This window comes from Alosa pseudoharengus, unplaced genomic scaffold (assembly GCF_046254945.1).
Source record: "Alosa pseudoharengus isolate Yale_2024_CS ecotype anadromous, Long Island Sound unplaced genomic scaffold, YU_APseudo_1.1 YU_APseudo_1.1_scf_13, whole genome shotgun sequence".
Lineage (NCBI taxonomy): Eukaryota > Metazoa > Chordata > Actinopteri > Clupeiformes > Clupeidae > Alosa > Alosa pseudoharengus.
Genome location: NW_027468598.1, coordinates 31,987,294 through 32,012,479, shown reverse-complemented (window position 1 = coordinate 32,012,479; position 25,186 = coordinate 31,987,294). Strand labels below are relative to the sequence as shown.

The 25,186-nt window shown below is 45.0% G+C and overlaps 1 protein-coding gene across 2 annotated transcripts in view; it reads left to right on the top strand.

Annotated features, from left to right (window-relative positions):
- mipepa (mitochondrial intermediate peptidase a) overlaps positions 1-25,186 on the top strand; it is a 47,181-nt gene that overhangs the window by 14,836 nt on the left and 7,159 nt on the right. For both annotated transcript variants that reach the window (XM_076282846.1, XM_076282845.1), the window contains exons 14-19: positions 332-536; positions 2,791-2,900; positions 3,212-3,286; positions 4,318-4,434; positions 10,257-10,378; positions 10,982-11,055. In XM_076282846.1, the coding sequence (XP_076138961.1) occupies positions 332-536; positions 2,791-2,900; positions 3,212-3,286; positions 4,318-4,434; positions 10,257-10,378; positions 10,982-11,055 (703 nt within the window). The remainder of the gene's footprint in view (positions 1-331; positions 537-2,790; positions 2,901-3,211; positions 3,287-4,317; positions 4,435-10,256; positions 10,379-10,981; positions 11,056-25,186) is intronic.

Here is a 25,186-nt window from a genome sequence, read left to right as displayed (position 1 = left end):
CTTGGTAGCTTAATAGTCACTGTAGAAAGTGTAGAAAGTGTAATTCCAGATTGAACTAACAACTTATCATCACCGCTGCTGCATACTAGAAAAAATCCAAAGGCTTTCTCAAATTGAAATGCAAGTAGACTTTATTGGAATGAATTGAAATGGATAGATAGTTTCAAAGGCAATCACCAATTAACATTGTGCGTGCGTGCGTGCGTGCGTGCGTGCGTGCGTGCGTGTGTGTTGTGTGTGTTATGTGTGTGTGTTATGTGTGTGTGTTGTGTAAGGATCAGGTACAAGTTCCAAGTTTGATCATTGTTTCTCTTCCACTCTCCGCCCCCAGGACTGCCACTTCACCATCCGTGGCGGGCGCGAGCTGTCGAACGGGCAGTACCAGCTGCCGGTGGTGGTGCTGATGCTGAGCCTGCCTCAGCCCAGTAAGAGTGCCCCTACGCTGCTCACCCCCGGCATGCTGGAGAACCTCTTCCATGAGATGGGCCACGCCATGCACTCAATGCTCGGACGCACCCGCTACCAGCACATCACCGGTGAGCAGGACGGCACTCTTTCACAGGCCGCACTCTCCACGCACACGGGAAGGAGAGAAGGACGTGGTATATGATCCAGTGATCAGCAATAACATGAATCCATAACAGACAGCACATACATATTCAAAGTGATCCAATATACATGTGCAATAGAATCAAATAGAACTGAATAGAATATAGAAAGTGATACCTGGAGGTGCTCCCAGTGGGTATTTTGGGTTTTTTGGGCACTCACACACACACACACACACAAACACACACACACACTCACACACACACACACACACACACATACACACACACAAACACACAAACACTCTTCAAGCAGTTCAGACTGTATTGTTGTTACACTGATTGAGTTAAACATGTAAGACTTGATGCTTCCAAAGAGTTGCAGGACTAGTGTGTGGAGAGGATTTGGGAAGTGTGGAGTTAGAGCATGGAGAGATGATTTGGGAAGTGTGGAGTTAGAGCATGGAGAGATGATTTGGGAAGTGTGGAGTTAGAGCATGGAGAGATGATTTGGGAAGTGTGGAGTTAGAGCATGGAGACAGGATGGCACTATTGCACTATTCTCTTTGCATTGCAGGTGGCAACACCATGCCGCATTTACGCAAAACAATGCTCATAACCGCTTTCATAATGTTTGGTGCATTAGGTTAGGTGCATTTTTTTGTAGTCTGTCATCATGGGATTGTTTTGGAAACGTCTGAGCCTGGTTTTCCCCTGAGGGCAGTGATAGATCATCCTAGTCCAGTGACAAGTGGCCTTGGTTATCTAACGACTCTAATGTACCGCTCCCTTTTGTCCTTGTTCTCATTCTGCATGATTAACTCCAGTCTAACACCCCAACTATGCAAGGTATTTTCCCAGGAGAGTGCCAGTCTAGTTAATGAAATACCCCACTGTAAAAAAGATTTGAAAGTACACTCTATAGTAGTATGTAAATAATACGTCGTCATCATTCCTTGTGTAAGAGGTCGGACAATATATCGATATCAGAATACCCCTACCTCCACGCACCCATGACCTGTGTGGTGATTGCCCCTTGCTCTGCCACTTAAGCTACAGGAAGAAATGAACATGACAACACACACACACACACACACACACACACACACACACACACACACACACACACACACACACACACACAGTTGTCATGAGTGGGTCCCGGCGCAACAAGTGATGTTCCATGGGACCCCCTCTCATGACTCTTGTAGTGATTAGAGGCTTCCCGTATCAGCAGTAGTGTATGCCTGGCCTAAGAGATCAGAAGCCTCCCCTCTCTCTCTCTCTCTCTCTTTCTTTCATTCTCGCTCACACACAGACACACACACATACACACTCTCACTCCCACTTACAGTGACACTCAGCGGTCCGCGTGTCTGAAATTAGCAGCGTACACTCCAGGACCCCGTCCATGACGGAGGGCTAAGTGGCCCTACCCCCCTCCCCTGCCCTCCCCCATCTTTATCTGGAGTGTCTGCCCCAGTTCTGCCCCAATCTGCCTCAGTGCCCCCCCCCTCCGAGCCCTAACCCCCAGCACTAGCATGCGCTACATGTGGGGCAGCGGCTAGGCCTCAGGTCTGCAGTGTGATGGTGTTAATCCATCCTGTGCACCACTCTCTCAGCAACACCATGTCAGTGTTAATTCCGTGTTGAATTCAGTTTTTTTTTCACTTCCCAACTAAAGATGACCCCCAGGGGGTCCCGCCCGATGTTTGTTTGCGTAGTTTCCATTGTGTTCTATTACTAACCGGCACATCAACACCAAACTCTCTTTCTGCCCCTGTGTCAGTTACGATTCAGGTCTCTTTTTTGTTGTTGTAGAATACGATGGATGTGAAGTTAGTCAAATGCAATTTGCTACTTCTGTACTTCTGCACTTTCCATATGGTATTTACAACAGGTTGATCCAAACTAACATCTTACTAGCTCATACTCAATGGATTCCCCTTAATAACCTACGTTTGCATGAGTCATAATCTCATAATAATAATAATATTGGGCCTTTAATATTTTGACTTTGTGAAAAGATTTATAATCGTGTCTTGCCTGGAATTGTGACGTGCAATGCTTTTTTTTTTTTACAAAATGATTTGTGCATGTGCGTAATAAACACAAGTGATGATTATCTCCAAGACGGTTGTTGAAGACCGGAGAGGAGTCTGGTCGTGATCTAGCACCATAGCGTTCCAGCTCCGGCTCCGTTCTGCGTCTGATCTGTTCTGCGTGGGTCTGTGTCCTCCAGGCACAAGGTGTTCCACCGATTTCGCGGAGGTGCCCTCTATCCTGATGGAGTACTTTGCCACTGACTACCGGGTGGTGAACCAGTTTGCCCGGCACTATCAGACTGGACAGGTGATCAGTCGCTTATTGACATTTTCGATTTCCTGATAATATTGTTTTATCTCAGCAAATGATTAATGTTGTGTGGTTGTTTTTATTAACCATGCAAACATTTTCTTGCAGCAGTTGTTGTTTATGTGTCATCTTCATAGTCATCTTCATCAAGATTTTTAGTTATATGAATATATATTCATATAACTAAAAATCTTGATGAATACATATATACATATACACATCTTGATTATACACATATACACACAAATGAAATAATTTGTAATTGCTTAAATTCACTTAAACTTGGTGTCTCCTGTTGCTCCGTGCAGCCTCTGCCAAAGAACATGGTGAATCGCCTGTGTGAGTCCAAGAAGGTTTGCGGTGCAGCAGACACTCAGCTCCAGGTACTCCTGAACAGTAACATAACAGCCTTTAAACAGATCTCCAGAACAGCCCAGGAACACCACACACACACACACACACACACACTCCCTCTACCCTGGCTTGTCCACCCTGTGTGGTGCCCAGCAGTATTAGCTGATGTCCTCTTTGTCTTGTCCTGTCTGCGTAAACATGTGGCAGATAGGACTTATCTGTGTTTATTTTTACGCCGGGCCCCGTCCCGTCCCGTGCTGCTCTGCTGTGCTGTGCTCCGCTCTCCACCCCTCTCCTCAGAGGCTCCTCCATTCCCATCTCTCTCCCTAAATGCCTCCTGAGCCTGCTGACTGATGAGGCTCTCAGGCAGCCGCTCCTGCCATAGGCCTCCGTCTAATCTCCTGCGTCTGGGGGAGTCGTGGTCCCACTTTATATTAAGTGTCCTTATTACAGTCACGTTACGTAAGCAGTGACTAATACTGTAAACTTCTCGCATTACCTCGTATTATTACACATAGCCCACTATTTTGTTACATATTATTGCAAATAGCAAACTCTGACACTCAGCCTAAACCCCTTAATCCTAACTCTTATCCCTTAAGGATATCTTATGACATTAGAACAATACACTGTAGTTGTTGGTTATTAATTGCATCATGTCTGATGACACTTAATATAAAGTTTGCATTTTGTTAACTTTTTTCTACGTATAAAAGTTACATTATGTTAACAGTTATTCATTTAGCAGACGCTTTTCTTCCAAAGTGGCTTACATATGTCAACTCTATTACAAGAGACTACAGTGACCCCAGAGCAACTCGGGGTTAAGTGCCTTGCTCAAGGGCACAACGGTGGAAGCCGGGAATTGAACCCACAACTTTTCAGGCTACTGCATGTTAGCCCAGCTCCTTAACCACTACGCTAAAACCGCTCCGTTTCATCTGTGTATAGGTATCTAAAAGTAAGCCATGATCTTGGTGTTGGTGTGGCTTTGCCGTGCCAGTTGCTTTGCCAGGTGAGGCTCAGGAACTCACCGTCTCATCGCTGTTCTCTTCTCCAGGTGTTCTATGCAGCCCTGGATCAGGTGTATCACGGCGCACCACAGAATCGTTCCACCACGGACATCCTGAAGGAACTGCAGCAGAAATTCTACGGCCTTCCCTACATTCCCAACACAGTGAGTACCAGTAGAACAGCATCGCAGCATCACTGGATGCTGAGCAACCGTGTCCATGGCAACTTGACAGTGGTGTGTAGGACTTTTACCAGAGACTTTTTAGGAGACACAGCACTCAAAGAATGTCTCATAGAAATGTATGGGGCTAGTTCGTAATGCTAACATAACAAATTTGTGATGATGTTAGGTATTTTTGGTTGGTGGTATGGTCTGCTCTCAGGTTCCCCCTTCTTTCTTTCTTTCTTTCTTTCTTTCTTTCTTTCTTTCTCTCTCTCTCTCTCTCTCTCTTTCTCTTTCTCTCTCTCTTTCTCTCCCCCTCTCCCTCTCTCTCTCTGTCTTTCTCTCCCCCTCTCCCTCTCCTCCTCGTATCACCCTCACGTCTATATGGTTGTGGAGAGGACCCACACCGTTTAAGGGATTAAGCCCTTTTCCCCTCCCTCTCATCCCTCTCTTTCTTCTCCCCCTTCTCCCCCTCTCTGTCATCACTCTCCTCCTCTACTTCAGAGGCCCTCCTATGATAACAAAGCCAGGGTGTACTTTGAATAAGTACTCCCTGGGGGAAATATTTGAAGCTCTTAGTGCTGGAGCTGGAGTCATTTAATAAAAGGGGGGGGGGGGGTTCTCAAATGCTCTCATGTCGCGCACAGAAAGTGAGCAAGAGCAGAGAACGGCGAAGAGGGGGGAGAAAGAAAGAGGAGAGCGAGAGAAAGAGGAGAAAGAGAGCGAGAGAAAGAGAGCGAGAGAAAGAGGAGAAAGAGAGCGAGAGAAAGAGGAGAGAGAGAAAGAGGAGAGAGAGAGAGAAAGAGAAAGAGGAGAAAGAGAGCGAGAGAAAGAGGAGAGAGAGAAAGAGGAGAGAGAGAGAGAGAGAGAAAGAGGAGAGAGAGAGAGAGAGAGAAAGAAAGACCTAAAGAAGCTGTGTCCTTGTGGCCAGAGGGATAGTAGGAGGCTATTTTCCTCAGCAATGACCCTCCTTAAAAAGGCAACTCATGTGCATGCAGCGGCAATCAGATGGTAGTTAGTGGAGTTTAACAAACCCCACTCTCTTCTGTATCCTTTTTTCCCCCCCATTGTGTATCTATATCTAAGATGTGCACAGGTACACTTAGGTCACACACACACACACACACACACACACACACATACACACACACACACACACACACACACACACATACAGAGTATCATCTTTTGGATTGTCTTCGTCCGTGGCCATTTTTGTCTCTATTTAACCCCCCACCCACCACCACCACCACATGCACACACACACACACACACACACACACACACACACACACACACACACCAGTGTTCCTCCTGCTCTTCCATCAGCGCTTGTAAATGGGATTAGAGGGGCAGCTGAGTCCGGCTGTAAAGAGAGAGCATGTCCAACACTAACACACTAACAGCCTGCTACACAGAGAGCAAGCTGAGAACACACGTTAAAACAGCAACAGGGAGAGGAAAAAGTCTGTGTGTGTGTGTGTGTGTGTGTGTGTGTGTGTGTGTGTGTGTGTGTGTGTGTGTGTGTGTGTGTGTGTGTGTGTGTGTGTGTGTGTGTGTGTGTGTGTGTGTGTGTGTGTGTGTGTGTGTGTGTGTGTGTGTGTGTGTGTGTGTGTGTGTGTGTGTGTGGTTTGAACTGTTACAGAGAGAGTAATATGAGAACAGACATTAAAACAGCAACACGGAGAGGGAAAAGGGACATTTTGTGTGTGTGGGTGTGTGGGTGGTTTGAGCTCTTACGGAGAGAGAAATATGAGAACAGACATTAAAACAGCAACTGCGCGGGGGGGGGGGCGTGATTTAAGGTTGCTGCGCTCGACTGCACACCAGAATGAACTAATGGGTAACAGCAAGAGCCTAGTGATGGATAGTCTAGTGACCGCTGCCGTGTGTGTGTGTGTGTGTGTGTGTTTGTTGTGGGGGGGGGGGGTGCTTGTGCACATTTCAGTACAAGTGAGTGTTTATCTGTTTGCATGTGTTTCATATATGCAGGAGCATAGCATGTCTAACCTTTACTGATGTGTGTTTGTGTGTATATATATATATATATATATGTGTGTGTGTCTGTGTGTGTGTGTGTCTGTGTGTGTGTGGGTCTGTGTTTGTGTGGGTCTGTGTTCTCGCGTGTGCAGGCTTGCTTACATATGCTTCATATATGCTGTGGTATATTGGCGTATCCATGGGGTTTATGTCAGCAGTGGAGGATACACAGACCATATGGAAACCCTCTGCGTGTGTGTGCTTGTGTGTGCGCTTGTGTGTGCGCTTGTGTGTGTGAGATTGTTAATGTTTGGAAAGTGCTTGGCCGCACGGCAAGAGCCTTATCGGACAGCGGGAGAGTCAGGCCATCACAGACAGACACACACACACACACACACACACTCACACAGAATATCACTCAGTCTCACACACACACACACACACACACACACACACACACACACATATATATATATACACACACACCAGGTTCTGTCTGTGTGAGACTGTGCAGAGTAGGCTCCCACAGTAAACACTCTCAGAACCGTGTGCGGTGCCTCAAACAGCCCGTCAGGAGCGCAGATTACAGCCAGATAATAGTGTATATGATATACAGATCATAATGGTGATGTGTCGTGCTCACTGATTACAGCCAGATAATAGTGTATATGATATACAGATCATAATGGTGATGTGTCGTGCTCACTGTGCTCTGAAGGCATATCACATTTCTAAACTCCATCAGCTCTTGCAGCTGTGCAAGAAATACAGTGTAACCCAAATCATGCAACAAGGACATTACAGTACCATCATAGGAATATGTAGGCAGATTCTGTAGTGGGCTACACACCTTCCACAGATGTGCAGATGCTCAACAAACTACCTGTTGGCACTCTGTTAGCTACAAGTTACGGTTAAGTGAGGGGTTGGATTTGGTTAAAGTTTAATAACTTCTCAACAACGATTTCACATACTGAACTTGAATGTTAACAGATGATCTGTGAAGTCTCTGTGGGCGGACTACCCAATGTAGTGTTACCCTGCACTGTAGCAGCCTCTCCCCTGAAACAGCATGACTACATTTATACACACTTAGATGTGTATAAATGTATTATAAGCTATGTCCGACTGTGTTGTTATAGGCTCTTTATACTGCCATTTGTAGTAAGTCGCTTTGGATGAAAGCATCTGCTAAATGAATAAATGTGAAAAATATGAAGTTATGTATAACTGTACTGTTGTGAGCTCCTGACACTAGCTATAAGTGTATTGTGATGGCGTAGCCTGTCTAATGGCTTCTGGTAATGACTAGATTTCACTGAGGTGAGGGCTGTGTCAGATGGGTCGTTTGTCTCAGTACCCGCGTCTACTCTGATGGGTCTAAACGAGTTAAAAGCCCCCCCGGCCTCCGTCACCACCACACCCAGCCTCCACGTGTGACACGCTACACCGCCACTTTTCGGCTTACGCCCTTTTCATAGTGGCGGAGGAGGCAGCCCTCATCTCCCACAGCCCAGAGGCACCGCATGCCTGCGTCTCACCTGAAGATAACGCTACCGCTCGCTCGCCTGTCAGGTCTCAGGTGTCACAGGTACAGGTGGAAACTGGTAAAGGTGTCAGAAGGTAAACGTCCTACCATGTATCGGTTCTACCTGTGTACTTGTCGGAAGGAGCAAACGCACACCTTGTATACTTCTCAGTTAGGCGTTGATCGTGGAGAGGTTACAAGGAAAAAAAAAAAAAACCTTCTTATTTCTAGATGCAGTGGACGTTTTAAATTAGGTAGCATTTCGACTGTGCAGCCTTTTTCAGCATAAAGAATAGAATCAGAAAAATCACTCAATCTGAATAAAAATGACACATATAAACACCTTTAACAGAAAAAAAACTGCCGATCCGAATTTGAATAAGAATGAAAGAGGTGGTGTACTCTGTTCTAATTCCGATTGAACAGCCATGTTTTGATGGAGTGTACAAATGTGTCACTTTATCCTAGATGGGCCAGGCCCAGCCTAGATCCATTTCAGAGTGTGGTGACCGGATAGTGTGGTGCTGACCAGTGCAGCATTGCCTGAGGGATCCTCTCACGGATGCCCTTACAGGGATAAGTTGGGGACTAAGTGCTGATGTTTCAGCTATCATTTTATGTCTTTTTAATGTTATTCTTGTAAGTGGTTGTCAATGTCATGATCGCAATCAGGAACAGATTTATTGGCGGAATGCCCATAGCACAGCTGTAAAGCTGTCTAGATCCTTGATATTAACATTAAAGAGCTAGAATGTGAATTATTGGAGTATTTTCCGTCGTTACGTGGTGGATACCCATAAAGATGGTGCATCTCCCTTGGGAATCATTAAAGTCCAAATGGCTTTTGGACCAGTTTCACTCAGTTTCACATTCACCTGACGACTGTTATTAAACCCCCATTGATTCCTATCTTGGTGTGTGTTGTGGAATAGAAAATCGAGCCAGCTATAGAAACGCGCGCACACACACACACACACACACTCCTCATGCAAGCAGTAACATCTCTTTCTTTCTCTCACACAGACATACACACACATACACACACACACACACACACACACATACACACACACACATACACACTCATATGCACACACACACAGACGCTCACACACACACAGACGCACACTCACACACACACACACAGAGGCACACACACACACAGTAGTGTAGTGGTAACCAGTGTCCCTACATGCCCCTCAGCGTTCTCTGAATCTGCCTTTAAATCTGCACCTCCTCCAGACGACAAGTGTTTACTTGGACTCGCTAGCTCCAGTGCTCCCTGCCCTGACGGCAGTTCATTTCCAGCGTGGGCCAAATAAGAGCCATCTTTGGGCCAAATAAGAGCCATCTCTGGGCCAAATAAGAGCCATCTCTGGTGCTCCGCGCTCTGGTTCGTCGTTTGGACTCGCTCTCTCCGATGGGGCTGTCACACCATGTCAACACAGACACAGCCGTGCCCCAGAGCACAGACACATGCTGTGTAGTCTGTAGCCATGCATATGGTTATATGCTGACAGGTGCTTTTATCATTTACATGTGTGCATTTAGCAGACACTTTTATCCAAAGCGACTTATGCCAATTATATATTACAAGGGCCATTGTCCCCGGATGCAACTCAGGGTTAAGTGCCTTGCTTGAGGGTACAACGGTGGTGGCCGGGAATTGAACCCACAACTTTTTAGCCTACTGCATGCTAGCCCAGCTCCTTAGCCACTACACTACTACTGCACGCTAGCCCAGCTCCTTAGCCACTACAGTACTACTGCACGCTAGCTCAGCTCCTTAGCCACTACACTACTACTGCACGCTAGCCCAGCTCCTTAGCCACTACACTACTACTGCACGCTAGCCCAGCTCCTTAGCCACTACACTACTACTGCACGCTAGCCCAGCTCCTTAGCCACTACACTACTACTGCACGCTAGCCCAGCTCCTTAGCCACTACACTACTACTGCACGCTAGCCCAGCTCCTTAGCCACTACACTACTACTGCACGCTAGCCCAGCTCCTTAGCCACTACACTACTACTGCACGCTAGCCCAGCTCCTTAGCCACTACACTACTACTGCACGCTAGCCCAGCTCCTTAGCCACTACACTACTACTGCACGCTAGCCCAGCTCCTTAGCCACTACACTACTACTGCACGCTAGCCCAGCTTCTTAGGTGCTGTCGGTGCTGAGGTTCAGGTTGTGTAAAACTGCATTTAGGTCAGCCATACTGAGTGTTCTCTTTTGCCGTCTTCCAGATTGAAATAGAATTCTCTCCATAGTGAATGATGATTGTTCCTCCTGTTTGCTTGATTGACAGGCTTGGCAGTTGAGATTCAGCCACCTGATTGGCTACGGGGCCAAGTACTACTCCTACCTGATGTCCCGGGCGGTTGCCTCCATGGTGTGGAAACAGTGCTTCATCGGAGACCCGCTGAACAGGTACTCACTGCGAGTCAAAACGATAAATTAATGAATATGTATAAGGAACAAAATTCAGAAGAAAAAGAAAGAAAGTAAGAAAGAGAAAGAAAGAGTAAGAAAGAAAGAAAGAAAGAAAGAAAACAGAAGTAAGGAAAGAAAGAAAGAAAGAAAGAAACAAAAAACAGAAGTAAGGAAAGAAAGAAAACAGAAGTTAGGAAAGAAAGTAAAAAAAGGCCACAAAATGAATGAATGAAGGATGGAAATGAATGAGGGTGTAAGGAAATGAAAATACATTGTATGACCCACACAACAGATTATCTGAAAAGCACACAGTTCATTTAAGCCAGCTGAGTGTTTGAGGGCCCAAAGGAGATCTGTATCTGTCTGTACTTCTCTTTTAGACTCCTCTGTCTTTTGTCAATGCCGACATGAGGTTAACATCAGGGCATATAGACTACGGTCACATCCAGGTGCAATGAAGATATTGGCATGTGTGTACTTGTGTGTGTGTGTGAGTGTGTATGTCTCTAGGTTACGTGTATGTATGTATGTGAATGCTGTGCCTTGTGCGTGCGTGTGTGCGATGTAAAGGATGAGTGTAAGCCTCTGCTCTCCTTGCAGAGAGATGGGGGAGCGCTACAGGAGGGAGATGCTGGCCCATGGTGGAGGCAAGGAACCCAGGCACATGGTGGAAGGTCAGTTATACTGCCCCGTACACCCCCATACCCTACGTCTACTGCCCTGTACACCCCCATACCCTAGTTGTACTGCTGGGAGGTTTTTTTCCCCCCTGGTTTAACTGACTACAAAGACATTACTGACAGTAGTCATAATAGAGAAATCCCTGTGGTGGAGTTTGTTGATGTGAGTTAGCCTGAAGACTTACCCTCAGCCTGACAAACAGCAGTACTCACTCACACATACACACACACACACACACACACGCACACGTTCCTTTGATGTAAGTCTGAGGTTTCTTTTAGGAAGTTCATGGGGTTTATATGCAAAAGACCCAAATCAGCTTGTGTTTCTGTGTGATTAGGAAACTAGGCTATGATGTCATCTCTGTGCGTCTCTTAGTTTGATCTAATCTTAATTACGGGATCAGGTTTGGGAAATAACGTAGTTCTGAGGGCTCTGCTTTACATGCTATGCTGTAATACTTACTGCCTTGTTAGCACAGAGGTCACAGAGTTTAGATTTTTGCCCAATGTAATACTGTATGGAAGAAGTAACCCAATCACAGAATGGTATGTTGTTTGTTTGTGTATATATATATATATATACTGCTCAAAAAAATTAATAGTGCTGCTGCGATTAGTCGACTTAGTCGACCTAATCGACCATGAAAATTAGTCGACGTCAATTTTTTTAGTCGAAGAGTCGTTTTACTATTGACCCCCTATTTATTTTTGGTCTCAAACGGCTCACTGTAATGTTATATCAACTCTATGTTATTAACTCTTGAAAAGTACAATGACTGTCTTTGGATGTTAAACAGGCTACTATGACTTTGGCAGTCATGTTTTAAACCCCTATGCACGCAAGTGTTAACGCCAGCAGCAAAGCTGCGTGCCTGCCTGCTTTCAGCGCAATTCATTATTAGGCAGAGCTTAGTGGGGGGAGCTAAGCTTGTAGGTTACGCTAGTCCAGACTCTGACTAATATAGTTTTGTGGAAATTGAAATAAATGAAGTAAAGTGTCTGACGTTGACAACGCAACGGCGTGTCATTACTGTAATGCATTCATACAAAAAAACGTTAAAACGAACATGCTGCCGCCTGTGATATCAACAATCAAGGTGCGCGTCATTTCCCATGGTCAATAAGTCACGACGCATATTTTTTTAGCGTTCAAGCCAACTGATAAAGTGAGGTAACCTATGTGGTAAGACGCGCAAAGTGCCTGTAGCCTACTTGTTTTGAACATGCTGATGTTAGGCTCATTTGCTAAGTCCTCAACTCCTGTCGCCTTTCAAAGTCCAGCGTTTCTCATATGGGCCGCGTGGACCAGCACCGGCCGTAACGTGGACACTGCTGGTCCGGAGCCGCGGAGTAAAATTATTCCCGGGGCTTCGTCTGATAATTTGCTGCGCAATTGATCAAGGAACCGCGGACCGAAAGGAAAAGAAAACAAACATTTCTGCAATCAGTAGGAAATACTTGCTAATTTGGTGTAATCAAACATAGCGACGAGTACGAACGAACAGGTATGATAAGGGATCAGATTGCAAAAATAATTCCGTGTAAATGCACGGATTCCAGTTGCTGCTACGGAAGCAACTGAATCCATGCATTTCCACTGAATTATTTTTGAAATCTGATCCCTTATCATACCTGTTCGTTCGTACTCGTCGCTCGACTTATCGTGACTAAATTCAAGATGGTGTCGAATGGTAAAATTCCTTAAGGTACTGTCTGTATAAATCGTCTTGTAAATAAACTACCAGTGCTTTTTCAAAGTTCTCTATGTCTTGTTTTAAATGTCAAGGCCCTCGGAAGTCTACCAATGAAGTATGGAGCTACTTTGAGCCTCGTAAATGGTGTAAAATAGTGATTTATTTGCATGGCTAGGCCGATGCCCGAGGCACCACAACGAAACACTGTGTTGGTAGCATTGGCTAACTAGCACCAGATTTCTAAGTGCAGGGGACAAGCCGAGGTGAGCTATGAGACATACGTTCACACTCGGTATCATGTTTCAACACACTTTAGGTCAATATCACACCGGAATTCTCCTTTAAATGGTGTTATGAGCGTTCATTCAATGCGCGAGAGAACTGAAACCACTTGATAACGTTGGTAGCAAAGCTCCAATTCAACCTATTGGAAAGCTATTTAATTATGAAACTACATTTAATAGAACAATGTGGATTTATGCAACTCCCATAAAAACAGAGCACAGACTATAATACACTATCTTTCTAGAGTATTGTATAGTCAAATTTGAATAACGTGGCCAAAAGCTTGTGGCATAATTAAATATGTTAATATTTATTGCCTACCAGTGTATGATGCTTGCATGAGGGAAACATCCCAAAACGATGACACCCATATAATAACTGTTGTTTTGAGAAGTATTTATCATGCAACCATGCAAAAGCAATGGAACTATTGTAATTATATTTTACATTAGTAAAGCAGTCCTCTGATGTGCATGTTTTCACAAACTTTTTGTGAACAATGTTAGCACTTTAAACACTGGCTGCTTTGAAGTGCATGTATAAAAATATGGCATAACAATAATAATTGTGATGTGATATAATGATAATTTGATGGGGGTTGGGTTCATGTATGTGGGCCCTATGACCCCAAAGTATGCCATGACCGGGCCTCAGGTCAAAGAAGTTGTCTATGTCCATGGCAACACTGGCATACAAATAAAGTCTATCAAAGGTCTGACATTAGATCTGAAGGTAGCATTTTAAATGGGTGTTTTTTTTTTATACATAATGTTTTTGAACAGTTTACTTACAGTAATACAGCTTCTAACAAAAGTAGGGTGATATATATTTTACGTTTTCCCTTTAGTTGAGTTCAAAATAAAACGGACACAACAAAATAACAAACACTTGATTTTTAAAAAAAATAATCGTTTAGATTGGTCGACTAATCTAAAAATTAGTCGAAAGATTAGTCGTTAGAAAATTAGTCGTTAGTGGCAGCACTAAAAATTAACACTTCAATCATACACTGGATCGGTACTCTGACACTATTTGGTTCTGAGCACAAGTAAAACTTTTGAGGCGAATGTTTTATTTTGCAACAACTGTCAGACACTCTGTGAATGTAGTTTGAGAATGGAGAAAAGGGTGGAAGGTTTCAAAAAATGTGTTTTAACAATTGTGGAAAACTGTGTTCCCTTAATTTTTTTGAGCAGTATATATGTGTATATATGTATGTATACTTGTATACTTTTTGGGCATATTATTTCTTTTATTATATTGTTTTACTTTTTGTCATTTAATAATGTAATGTTTCATTAGTGCTTGTCAGTAGTAGTAGTACCCTTGCCCGAACACTGTAAGTTGCCCATGACAGTGTATTGAGCTAGACACCTGTGTGTGTGTGTGTGTGTGTGTGTGTGTGTGTGTGTGTGTGTGTGTGTGTGTGTGTGTGTGTGTGTGTGTGTGTGTGTGTGTGTGTGTGTGTGTGTGTGTGTGTGTGTGTGTGTGTGTGTGTGTGTGTGTGTGTGTGTGTGTGTGTGTGTGAGTGTGTGTGTGAGGATGAGACTCCTTAAGCCTGTGTATCGCTTGCCACGGTCGGCTCATTTAGCAGCTAAACGGCGCGCCGTTGAGAGCCGTCAGATCATTAAGAGGCATCAGATCGTGACTCCATCATGGGCTGCACCTGTCTGCGTGTGGTTAGACATACACTTACACACACATACACAGACATGTGACTGACACACAAACATACACAAACACACACACACACACACTCTCTCTCACTCTCTCTAACACACAAACACACACATGCACACACACAAACACACACACACACACTCTCTCTCTCTCATTTTCTCTCATTCACTCCCTCTCTCTCTCTCTCACACACACACATACCCACACACACACACACACACACACACAGACTTACTGCTAGGGGTGCTAGAGGATGTTTTTGGAGCTTCTCTCCGCTTCAGTGCGTGTCTGAATGTCTGTTTGTGGTGGCTGAGCCTCATAGGGGTTGGACAAGGCCAGAGTTTTCCCAGAACACCTGCACAGTAACCACCGCCACCCCCCTTACACACACACACACACACACACACACACACACACACACACACAGACAAAAATACCCGACAGATCACTTCACTTCAACCACAACACAGACATAGTTCCCCCACACCCTGAAAATACCCCACAATGCACCTCACCATCTCCCCCCCCCGCCTCCCTCCTCCCAACTCTCAGGCCTGACCACCTCTCCCTCTCTCTCTCTCTCTCTCTCTCTCACTCTCTCTCTCTCTCTCTCTCTGCAAATGCTTTTCTGGTTCACCACCCTTTCACAGCAGCCACAAGAGCTTTTGTGTTTACATTTCCACTTGAACTCAATTAGCATGTGCATCTAGAGGAGGAGATCACTTACAGGAGATGGTGTACATTTGGTATAAGTGGGTGCATTTGAAGGTGTTTATCCACAAGTGTGCTAACGGTCAAAACTTCTGACCTGGGTGTTCTGAACACCTTAGTCTTCTAGTGAAGGCACGGGAGAACATTTAGTCCATTTCTTGTCCGCTGTCCACCAACAGATCACTTAAGAAAAGTTTGGCAGGATTTAGGTTTGAAGATGTAAACAGAGTCACAAACGTCTCACAGAAACTCTTCTCCAGCACACTCTGCAGGAAGAAAATGAAGGCCCTTCACCCTGCTGAGGCGTTGACGCCGTCATTAACCTAAGTTCAACAAAGCTGAAGACCTGGACATTGCGAAATGGGCTGATTGTTCTTCAGGAAGTTCCATGTAGCCTTACCCTGGTCAAGGGTGTGAGCTTCCCTGAAGATGAGTAAGTGATAGTGTAGCACTGTAGATCTAATGGTACAGTATGTCTTCTTACTGTGAACAGCTGGCTACCACAGACAGTTGGCGTCAGGCATGGGGTCAGCATCTCAAGAGTGACTTTTTCCCAAAGGTAGTCTTAACCACCTGTCTACAGCTGACAGAAGTGTGACTCCTTTTAAGTAGGTTTGTACACAGCTTTGCAACGTAAAGTTCTCCTGTCGTTCAAAATGCAGTCAGGAACGTTTTGTTTGATGATTTTATATGTTTTGTTTGATATTTTGGGTTCTTGGAAATGATCAGTTGTTTACAAATAGAGGAGAAGTCTTGTAGTGTCTCATCTCTTAGTCTCAGTCATGCAGTATGTTGTCCGTGGCAGTGAGAGTCCAACAGGCCCCTCTCTACTCTGCTCTGGTCTGGCCTCAAACCTAAGTGACCCCTGGGGGTAGTCTCTGAGTCTCACAGACATTCTAGAATCAGCTCAACATTCCAGAACATTTCCACAATGAACTCACCTGAGGTGAGGGGTGGGTGGGTGGGGGTGGGGGGCAGTACGCCAGTATCTGGCAAACCTGAGCCCTTTGTTCCCACTCAACTGGACCGGGGTGGACCTGGTTGCGAGGGAGTTGTGTGTGTGTGTGTGTGTGTGTGTGTGTGTGTGTATGTGAGCACGGTAAAGGAACCGGAGTCTCCCCTTGAGAGAGCGGCCAGGCAAGCTCAGCTCAGCGGCCCCCTCCATCCGCCTCCACCTGGCCCGCTCCCAGGGCGGCGGTGCTGAAAAGTCGGGTAGGATTAGATGGCCGGACGGCCGGAGGGGAGAGAGGAGGTGACAGACTGGCCAGCGTGCTGACTGAGCCCCAGTGTTCTGGGCCTGGAGCCGGGACAGAGGAGGCTTTCATGGGCCGCGGCGTTCCCAGCCTCCGCCGCGCTCCTCCAGGGCTCACAACAATGGGCCTCCTTGGCACCTGAGCCACCGCGACCCGCAGCAGAGGACACGGAGTGCAGATGGCCACATGTATGATCCCTCTCTCTCTCTCTCTCTCTCTCTCTCTCTTTTCCTCTTGCTCTTTCTTCCTCTCCCTCACCTTTGCTCTCTCACTCTCTCTTCTTCTTTTTCTCTCTCTCTCCCCCCCCCCCCCCCCTCTCTGTATGTTTCTCTCCTTTTCGGATTTTGTCTGGCTCATGTTCCTGTAATGGATTTGTGAGGACAGGCTGTTTGCAGCAGATTTTTTTTTTTTTTTTTTGTCCACACGGAAGCAATGGATTCGATTGTTAACACCGCAGGAGTGTTTGGAGACCTTGAGAGCTGAAGCAGCCACCCATGTACCTACAGTACATTTAGAGAGGCCACTGGTTTTCAGACTGCATTTGCTAACGTGTCCTCCCAGTCATGTGCGCATGAGAGAAGACCAAATAAGGAACATTACCTACCTTCAATAATTATTCATGTAGCTATTCATCTATATTACCAAAGACGAGACAGAATACCATTACAAAATGTCAGTTTCCGCACTCCTCAATCCCAACCTAGACCCCCATCCCTCAATCCCAATCCCAACCTAGACCCTCACCTCTCAATCCCAACCTAGGCCAGCATTCCTCATCCCAATCCCAACCTAGACCCCCACCCCTCAATCCCAACCTAGGCCCACACTCCTCAATCGCAACCTAGACCCCCACCCCTCAATCCCAACCTAGGCCCGCACCCCTCAATCCCAACCTAGACCCCCACTGTTCAATCCCAATCCCAACCTCGACCCCCACCCCTCAATCCCAACCTAGGCCCCCACCCCTCAATCCCAACCTAGGCCCGCACTCCTCAATCCCAACCTAGACCCCCATCCCTCAATCCCAATCCCAACCTAGACCCTCACCTCTCAATCCCAACCTAGGCCCGCATTCCTCATCCCAATCTCAACCTAGACCCAACACCCCTTAATCCCGACCTAGACCGCCACCGCTCAATCCCAATCCCAACCTAGACCCGCACCCCTCAATCCCAACCTAGGCCCGCACCCCTCATCCCAATCCCATCCTAGACCCCCACCGCTCAATCCCAATCCCATCCTAGACCCCCACCCCTCAATCCCAACCTAGACCCCCGTCGCTCAGTTCTAATCCCAAACTGGTCCACTCCACCCTCCCTTGGGGATGAAGACAGACAGACAGACACATGGATCAGACAAGTAAACTAACAAAACAGGAGAAAAAACACACACACACAGAGGAGGAAGCCAGAAAGGCATTGCCTGTTACATATAGAACTTTTTTTAACTCTTGGCTCCTGTGAGTGATAAAGATTAATTTATGTAATTGAGTTGAATAAAAGTTGTAAAGCTTGATTACTAACTGCTTATCAGAGAGACCACTAATGCTGTGCCAGGCTTTGAATGGTGCTCAGGGACCATGTAGTGAATAGGTCTGAATTACAATTTATCTTCTTGGGGAAGTTAAGGGGCAATAACACGATGCGTAGTAAACACGGACACAAGTGCCAACTGTTTCAGTTTTTTTCTCTTTACATTTCTTCCTCCTACATTTTGCAAACCAAACTATACACTACATGAACTATGCAGCAACATGACGTCAGAGCACTAAATGTAAATTTGAGGGCATGCACAGGTCTGCCTGTGTGTCTTTCTCTCCCCCCCCCCCCCCCCCCAATCTTGGCCCGGCAGCCTTGCCAAGACCAGAAGTGGGGAGGGGGTGTAGTAGTAAGGTAAGCCAATTTTTTTTCTTTTTTTAAAAAAAAGAAAGGCTCCCAACAGCCCCTCAACAGGAGACACGCCGCTTCTCCTTTCTCTGGATTGTACATCATCACTCCATCTTCTCGATCCCTCCTCCCTCCCTCCCTCCGTCTTTATATAATTTCTTTTAAAGCCCTTTGGTCCCTGTTTTGCTTCAAAGCGGTTAATTACAGAGGCAATCAAGGAGGCGGCTTTGCCTGGAGGGGTCCAACGGGAGGTTGCTCCTCCTCCACGCAGATCTTGACATGTCCTAAACGCCAGCGAGACAGAAAAGTGGCAGGGCAGCTTCACAGGAAGCCCTGTAATTATGTGTTTGAGTGTTGCTCAATCCCTCCGAATCAAGCCTGCGCATCTGGCCCAGGAGCTGAAGAACACACACACACACACACACACACACATTTTCCTTTCCGTGTTGTTTACACCCAATACACGTCTCTGTACACCAATTAAGCTGGTTTATGACAAACCTAAATAATAATCTCTTCACCGGAGTAAAGGTGTAAGTGTGTGTGTGTGTGTGCGTGTGTGCGTGTGTGCGTGTGTGCGTGTGTGCGTGTGCGAGAGAGAGAGAGATGAGATACTTCAGTGAAGTGCTGTCTGCAGGCTATCTCAGTGTGGGAGAGGAGTGACTATCAGTGTCCAGGTGTGTGTGCGTCTCTCGCTCTGTCCCCCTCCTCCCACACACACGCACATACACACACACACGCACACGCAGACATTTCAGTCCAGATGTTATTTTCACTTACACACACACTTTTCCAACTACTCTCAGACATACCAACTCATATAAATCTATGAGAAATCCATGTCCAGGTGTTTTAAGTGAGTGGAGAGACACACACACACACACACACACACACGTATGAGAAATTGTTCTCTCTTCCCACACTGCTATATAACTCACTATGAATCCACATTCAAATGTCACAGACAAGGACACACACACACACACACACACACACACACACACACACAATCACACAATCACACAATCACATGAATATGAGAAATCCATGTCCATCTCTTTCTCCCTCCCTCACACACACACACACACACACACACACACACACACACACACACACACACACACACACACACACACACACACTCACATACACACTCACACACACACTCACACACACTTTAAGGACCCTACAGAGAGAGTCTGAGTAGGGTTAATGGGAGGTAAATGGATCCCGATTGGCCTTTTTAAAACGTGCAGGGCGATGCGATTACAAGCCCACAGTTGTCATTAAAGCCAGCGTGCAGTTGTTGCTGGCGGGGGAGCTAGACCTCAATTACGCAGATACCCATCTCCCTCCCTCCCTCTCTCACTCCATCACTCCCTCACTCCCTCCCTCTCTCACTCCATCACTCCCTCTGTCCAGCTTCCAGATAAATAAATACGCCTTACACAGGAGGCAGAATCTTTAGCTATCACACGACTGCACATTAAGGCGTGCTACTACTGGCAGCACTACAACATGGGCCTAATTTTAGCACAACATTCCCATTTGGATTTTCTTTCCATTTTTCAAAAGGATGGCATAGATGTCAGATGTCACGCTGATTGACAACTAAAAACAAAGACAAAAGTAAAACAATATCAAGTAACCTAAAACAACTTAAAAAGAAATTCCACCAGCATGGCACTAACCTTCATAAAACCGTTGAGTCACGTACAGATGCCTTTGAGCTGTTCGTGTGTGCGTGTCTGTTTGTGTGTGTGCGTGTGTGTGCATACATGGTTTGGTGTTTGGTTTTCCTCGTCTCGTTTGCTTTCCACACACTCTTTTTCGTCCCTTTTGTCTTCACGGGTAACGAACAATGGGGGCATTTTTGGAGGCCGAAGAGGGCATACGGGGGTGTATTTTCAGAACTCCTGCTCCATTGCCTTCTCCAACCATGCATTACGTTTTTTACTGCGTGGCTTAGGAGAGGCAGCGAGCCATTCTCACACAGGCGTTAGGAGCGTCGGCCATGTGTATGGCTTCGACTTGCACGATAAAACAGTCTATCTGAATGTGCTGGATTCCATAATGTAAAAGCTCATTGAGAAATGTTAGTTTGTTAGCGAACACCAGAGGTAGTCTGTGAGGAATGGGTTCGTTTGGATGCACAGAGCAATCTCTCAACTCCACCCCATGACCTCGGGCAGCTATTAAGTCTTGGAGAGAGAGCTCCTTTTTTTGTTTTGTTTAGTTGTTTTTCTAAAAATCCCTTCAACGCTTTGGCTCTTATTTCTGGCATGTGCACTACGTGTAATAGTTAAAGGGTTTCTGTTGAAATGTTTTGAAATGCTTTTTTTTTTGTTTTGTTTGTGATTGTTTCTCTGGTAATCATGTTTAGACCTGCATCTCTCAAAAAAAAAAAAAAAAATATTTTTTCAACATCCTGTTAACCCTCTGCTCTATCAGTCAGAGGACGCTGAGACGGCGTATTAAAGGGTCTCTGTCCTGCTCATTCATTTTTGTTAGCTTTATTCCTCTCTGCAGTGTGACTTGTGTCACAGCACTGTTAGGATTTCCCCCAGAAGTCTTTGAGTTCTCTTTACATTGAGAGAGAGAGAGAGAGAGAAAGAGTGAGAGAAAGAGAGAAAGAGAGAAAGAGAGAAAGAGAGAAAGAGTGAGAGAGAGAGAAAGAGTGAGAGAAAGAGCGAGAGAGAGAGCGAGAGAGAGAGCAAGAGAGAGAGCGAGAAAGAGTGAGAGAAAGAGAGAGCGAGAGAGAGAGAGAGAGAAAGAGTGAGATAAAGAGAGAGAGAGAGAGCGAGAGAGAGAGCGAGAGAGAGAGCAAGAGAGAGAGCGAGAAAGAGAGAGCGAGAGAGTGAGAGAAAGAGTGAGAGAAAGAGAGAGCGAGAGAGAAAGCGAGAGAGAGGGAAAAAGAGTGAGAGAAAGAGAGAGAGAGAGAGAGAAAGAGTGAGATAAAGAGAGAGAGAGAGAGCGAGAGAGAGAGCGAGAAAGAGAGAGCGAGAGAAAGAGAGAGCAAGAGATAGAGCGAGAGAGTGAGAGAAAGAGAGAGCGAGAGAGTGAGAGAAAGAGAGAGCGAGAGAGAGAGAGAGAGAGAGAGAAAGAATGAGAGAAAGAGAGAGCAAGAGAGAGCTCTGTGTCGAGCTCCAGAAATTGCCGTGGTAAGAGAAAGTGATAGTGATGCGAGACCAGACATCCAGGCCAGCATGCTCTCTCTTTCTCTCTCCTACTCCCTCTCTCTCTTTCTTTCTCCTACTCCTCTCTCTCTTTCTTTCTCCTACTCCCTCTCTCTTTCTTTCTCCTACTCCCTCTCTCCTACTCCCTCTCTCTTTCTTTCTCCTACTCCCTCTCTCCTACTCCCTCTCTCTTTCTTTCTCCTACTCCCTCTCTCTCTTTCTTTCTCCTACTCCCTCTCTCTTTCTTTCTCCTACTCCCTCTCTCCTACTCCCTCTCTCTTTCTTTCTCCTACTCCCTCTCTCCTACTCCCTCTCTCTTTCTCCTACTCCCTCTCTCCTACTCCCTCTCTCTCTTTCTTTCTCCTACTCCCTCTCTCTCTTTCTTTCTCCTACTCCCTCTCTCTTTCTTTCTCCTACTCCCTCTCTCCTACTCCCTCTCTCTTTCTTTCTCCTACTCCCTCTCTCTCTTTCTTTCTCCTACTCCCTCTCTCTTTCTTTCTCCTACTCCCTCTCTCCTACTCCCTCTCTCTCTCTCTCTCCTACTCCCTCTCTCTCTTTCTTTCTCCTACTCCCTCTCTCTCAAATTTCAAATTCAAATGTGCTTTATTGGCATGACTCAGAAAATAGTGTTGCCAAAGCAGTAACATGACAATACAAACAGATAATATTTGTTTTAAGGGGGGTCATAGAAAGGAAACTTATACTAAACTAAAAGAAAGAAAACTTATGTGTAAAAAAAAAAAATAGTAACTAAATCCAGGTTTAAAGGAAACTTAAACATGTATTCTTAAATCTAAATCTAAAGTAAACTTATTTAAAAAATAAAAAAATAAATAAATTAAAAAATATATATACTGTATGCACTTTTTTTATGTGAAGTTTTCTCTTAAAATGTGGCAGGACTATAAATATTGGTATGCTAAGTGGGCGCATTTATCTATTTCTCCCAGGAGGAATTGTAGTTTTTGTTCATTGGTGGCAGTCATAAAGCCGGGACAAGTGATCTCAATTTGTGGGTAGAATATAGCTCTTAAGTGTTGATAATTGGGACATTCTGTGAGGAAGTGGCATTCGTCCTCTACTACTCCAGTATTACAGAATTTACAAATTCGATCTTCACGAGCTATCCAGGTTTGGCGGTGTCTACCCTTTTCTATTGCAAGGGAATGATCACTCATTCGATACTTTGACAGGAGTTTTCTATGAGGATGGTTTTTAATTTCATTTAAATATGGTGCCAATTTGTAATCAATTCGAATAGTTCTGTAGCAGTGTAGCTTATTTACTTGTTCGATTTTGCATTTCCATGTGTTAATGTAGTTTTGTTTTGCTGTGTTCTCTACTTCTTTTGCTATTGAAGCAATACTTGAGCTGCAGTTTTTCAGGTCGTGTTTTTGTATTATGAAGTTTAAGGGGTCACTCTCTGGGTGTTCACTCCTCAGCTGGGCAGCAGTGTGGTGATACTGCTCTGAATTGCTAGTCTGAAGATGATGCCAGAATTTGGTTGCTCTTTTTTGTATGTCTACAAGGAGGGGAAATCTTCCAAGCTCAGCTCTGCAGCCTAGATTAGGTGCACATCTGTTTAAACCTAGAATATTTTTACAGAATTCCAAATGTAATAATTCGGTTTGGCTTTTGTCCCATGTTTCGAAATTGTCTTTAAATTTTATGCCCCAAATTTCGCTCCCATATAGTAATATGAGCTTTACCAAGGAATCAAAGATCTTTTTCCATAATTTGATGGAAGGATTATATTGAAATAGAGATTTTCTTAACATGTAGTATGTTTTGCGTGCTTTTTCGGATAGGTCTTTAATTGCGTTATCAAATTGCCCTGATGAGGAAATGGTCAGTCCTAAGTAGTTGTATTTTCTTACTTGTTCTAGTTGTTTTCCGCCAATGGTAAAATTATATTTATTTATGTTCGAATGTTTTCTCTGGAAAGTCATTATTTTAGTTTTTTCCATATTGATTGGAAGGGCCCAAGTTATGCTGTATTCGTTCAAAAGAGAAAGGCTCTCTTGTAGTCCCTGTGCCGTTGACGATAGCAGGAGAAGATCATCTGCGTAAAGCAGGCATTTGATTTCTTTCCCCAAAAGGTTGAGACCAGGCGAGGATGAATTTTGAATTTTATTAGCTAATTCAGTGATATAAATGTTAAATAATGTAGGACTCAGGCAACAGCCCTGCCTCACTCCTTTTGTTTGAGGAAAGTAATCAGTTTGTTTGTTATTTATTTTTACACAACTCCTACTTTTTCTCCTACTCCCTCTCTCCTACTCCCTCTCTCTTTCTTTCTCCTACTCCCTCTCTCCTACTCCCTCTCTCTCTTTCTTTCTCCTACTCCCTCTTTCCTACTCCCTCTCTCTCTCCTACTCCCTCTCTCTTTCTTTCTCCTACTCCCTCTCTCTTTCTTTCTCCTACTCCCTCTCTCCTACTCCCTCTCTCTTTCTCCTACTCCCTCTCTCACTCTTTCTCTTTTTCACTCTCTTTCTCTCTTTCGTCACAGAGAGGCAGCCAAGCCAGTGAGTGTGTGTGTGCTTGCAGTGTTTGTTCCTTTATGTAGTCTTTATTGGGATGCCCATTAGATCCCACAAAGTGGTCACAAGTCTAGCAGTGTTTGTTCCTTTATGTAGTCTTTATTGGGATGCCCATTAGATCCCACAAAGTGGTCACAAGTCTAGCAGTGTTTGTTCCTTTATGTAGTCTTTATTGGGATGCCCATTAGATCCCACAAAGTGGTCACAAGTCTAGCAGGCACAGCCATTAGTGCCATGACGTCTGTTGTAGGCCACGTCTACACAAAACCAACGGGTGTATTTTTTTCTTACCGCTTTCACACCTTTAACGAGAGCGGTAAAGAAAAAACTTGCGTGCACACACAGAGGTGAAAGCAGCTAAAAGTGCTGTAGTGCATATGCCAGACCAGTGGATGGCGCACACACAGAGGTGAAAGCAGCTAAAAGTGCTGTAGTGCATATGCCAGACCAGTGGATGGCGCCGTGACGGCCGCGCAGAGGCTTCCCATTTAATTTGCGTAGTCAGAGCAGTTTGTTAAATCCGTTGCATGAAATAAGGAGACTACAGACAATTCGGTTTTCAATTCAACTGTTAAACTAATTTGCTAACTGTTAAACTAAGCTGCATGTTTTAAGCCTCATTCAGACTGTAAGACTGTAAGCGACTAACGACAAGAGACCATGTAATGTTAATGTAATTCAGCAATTACAGGTGAAATAACCACTAGCAATGCAACACAACCACTAGCAATGCAACACATAACCACTAGCAATGCAACACATCACTCAACAAAGTAAAAAGAACTTTTGAACCAATGGCTGATGAGCAAATCTTTGTATATGTGACCAGGGCTTTAGATGGAAAGAAAATCTGTGTTTTTTTTTTTTTTCTTTTCAAGGTTTTTTTTTTTTCCGAAA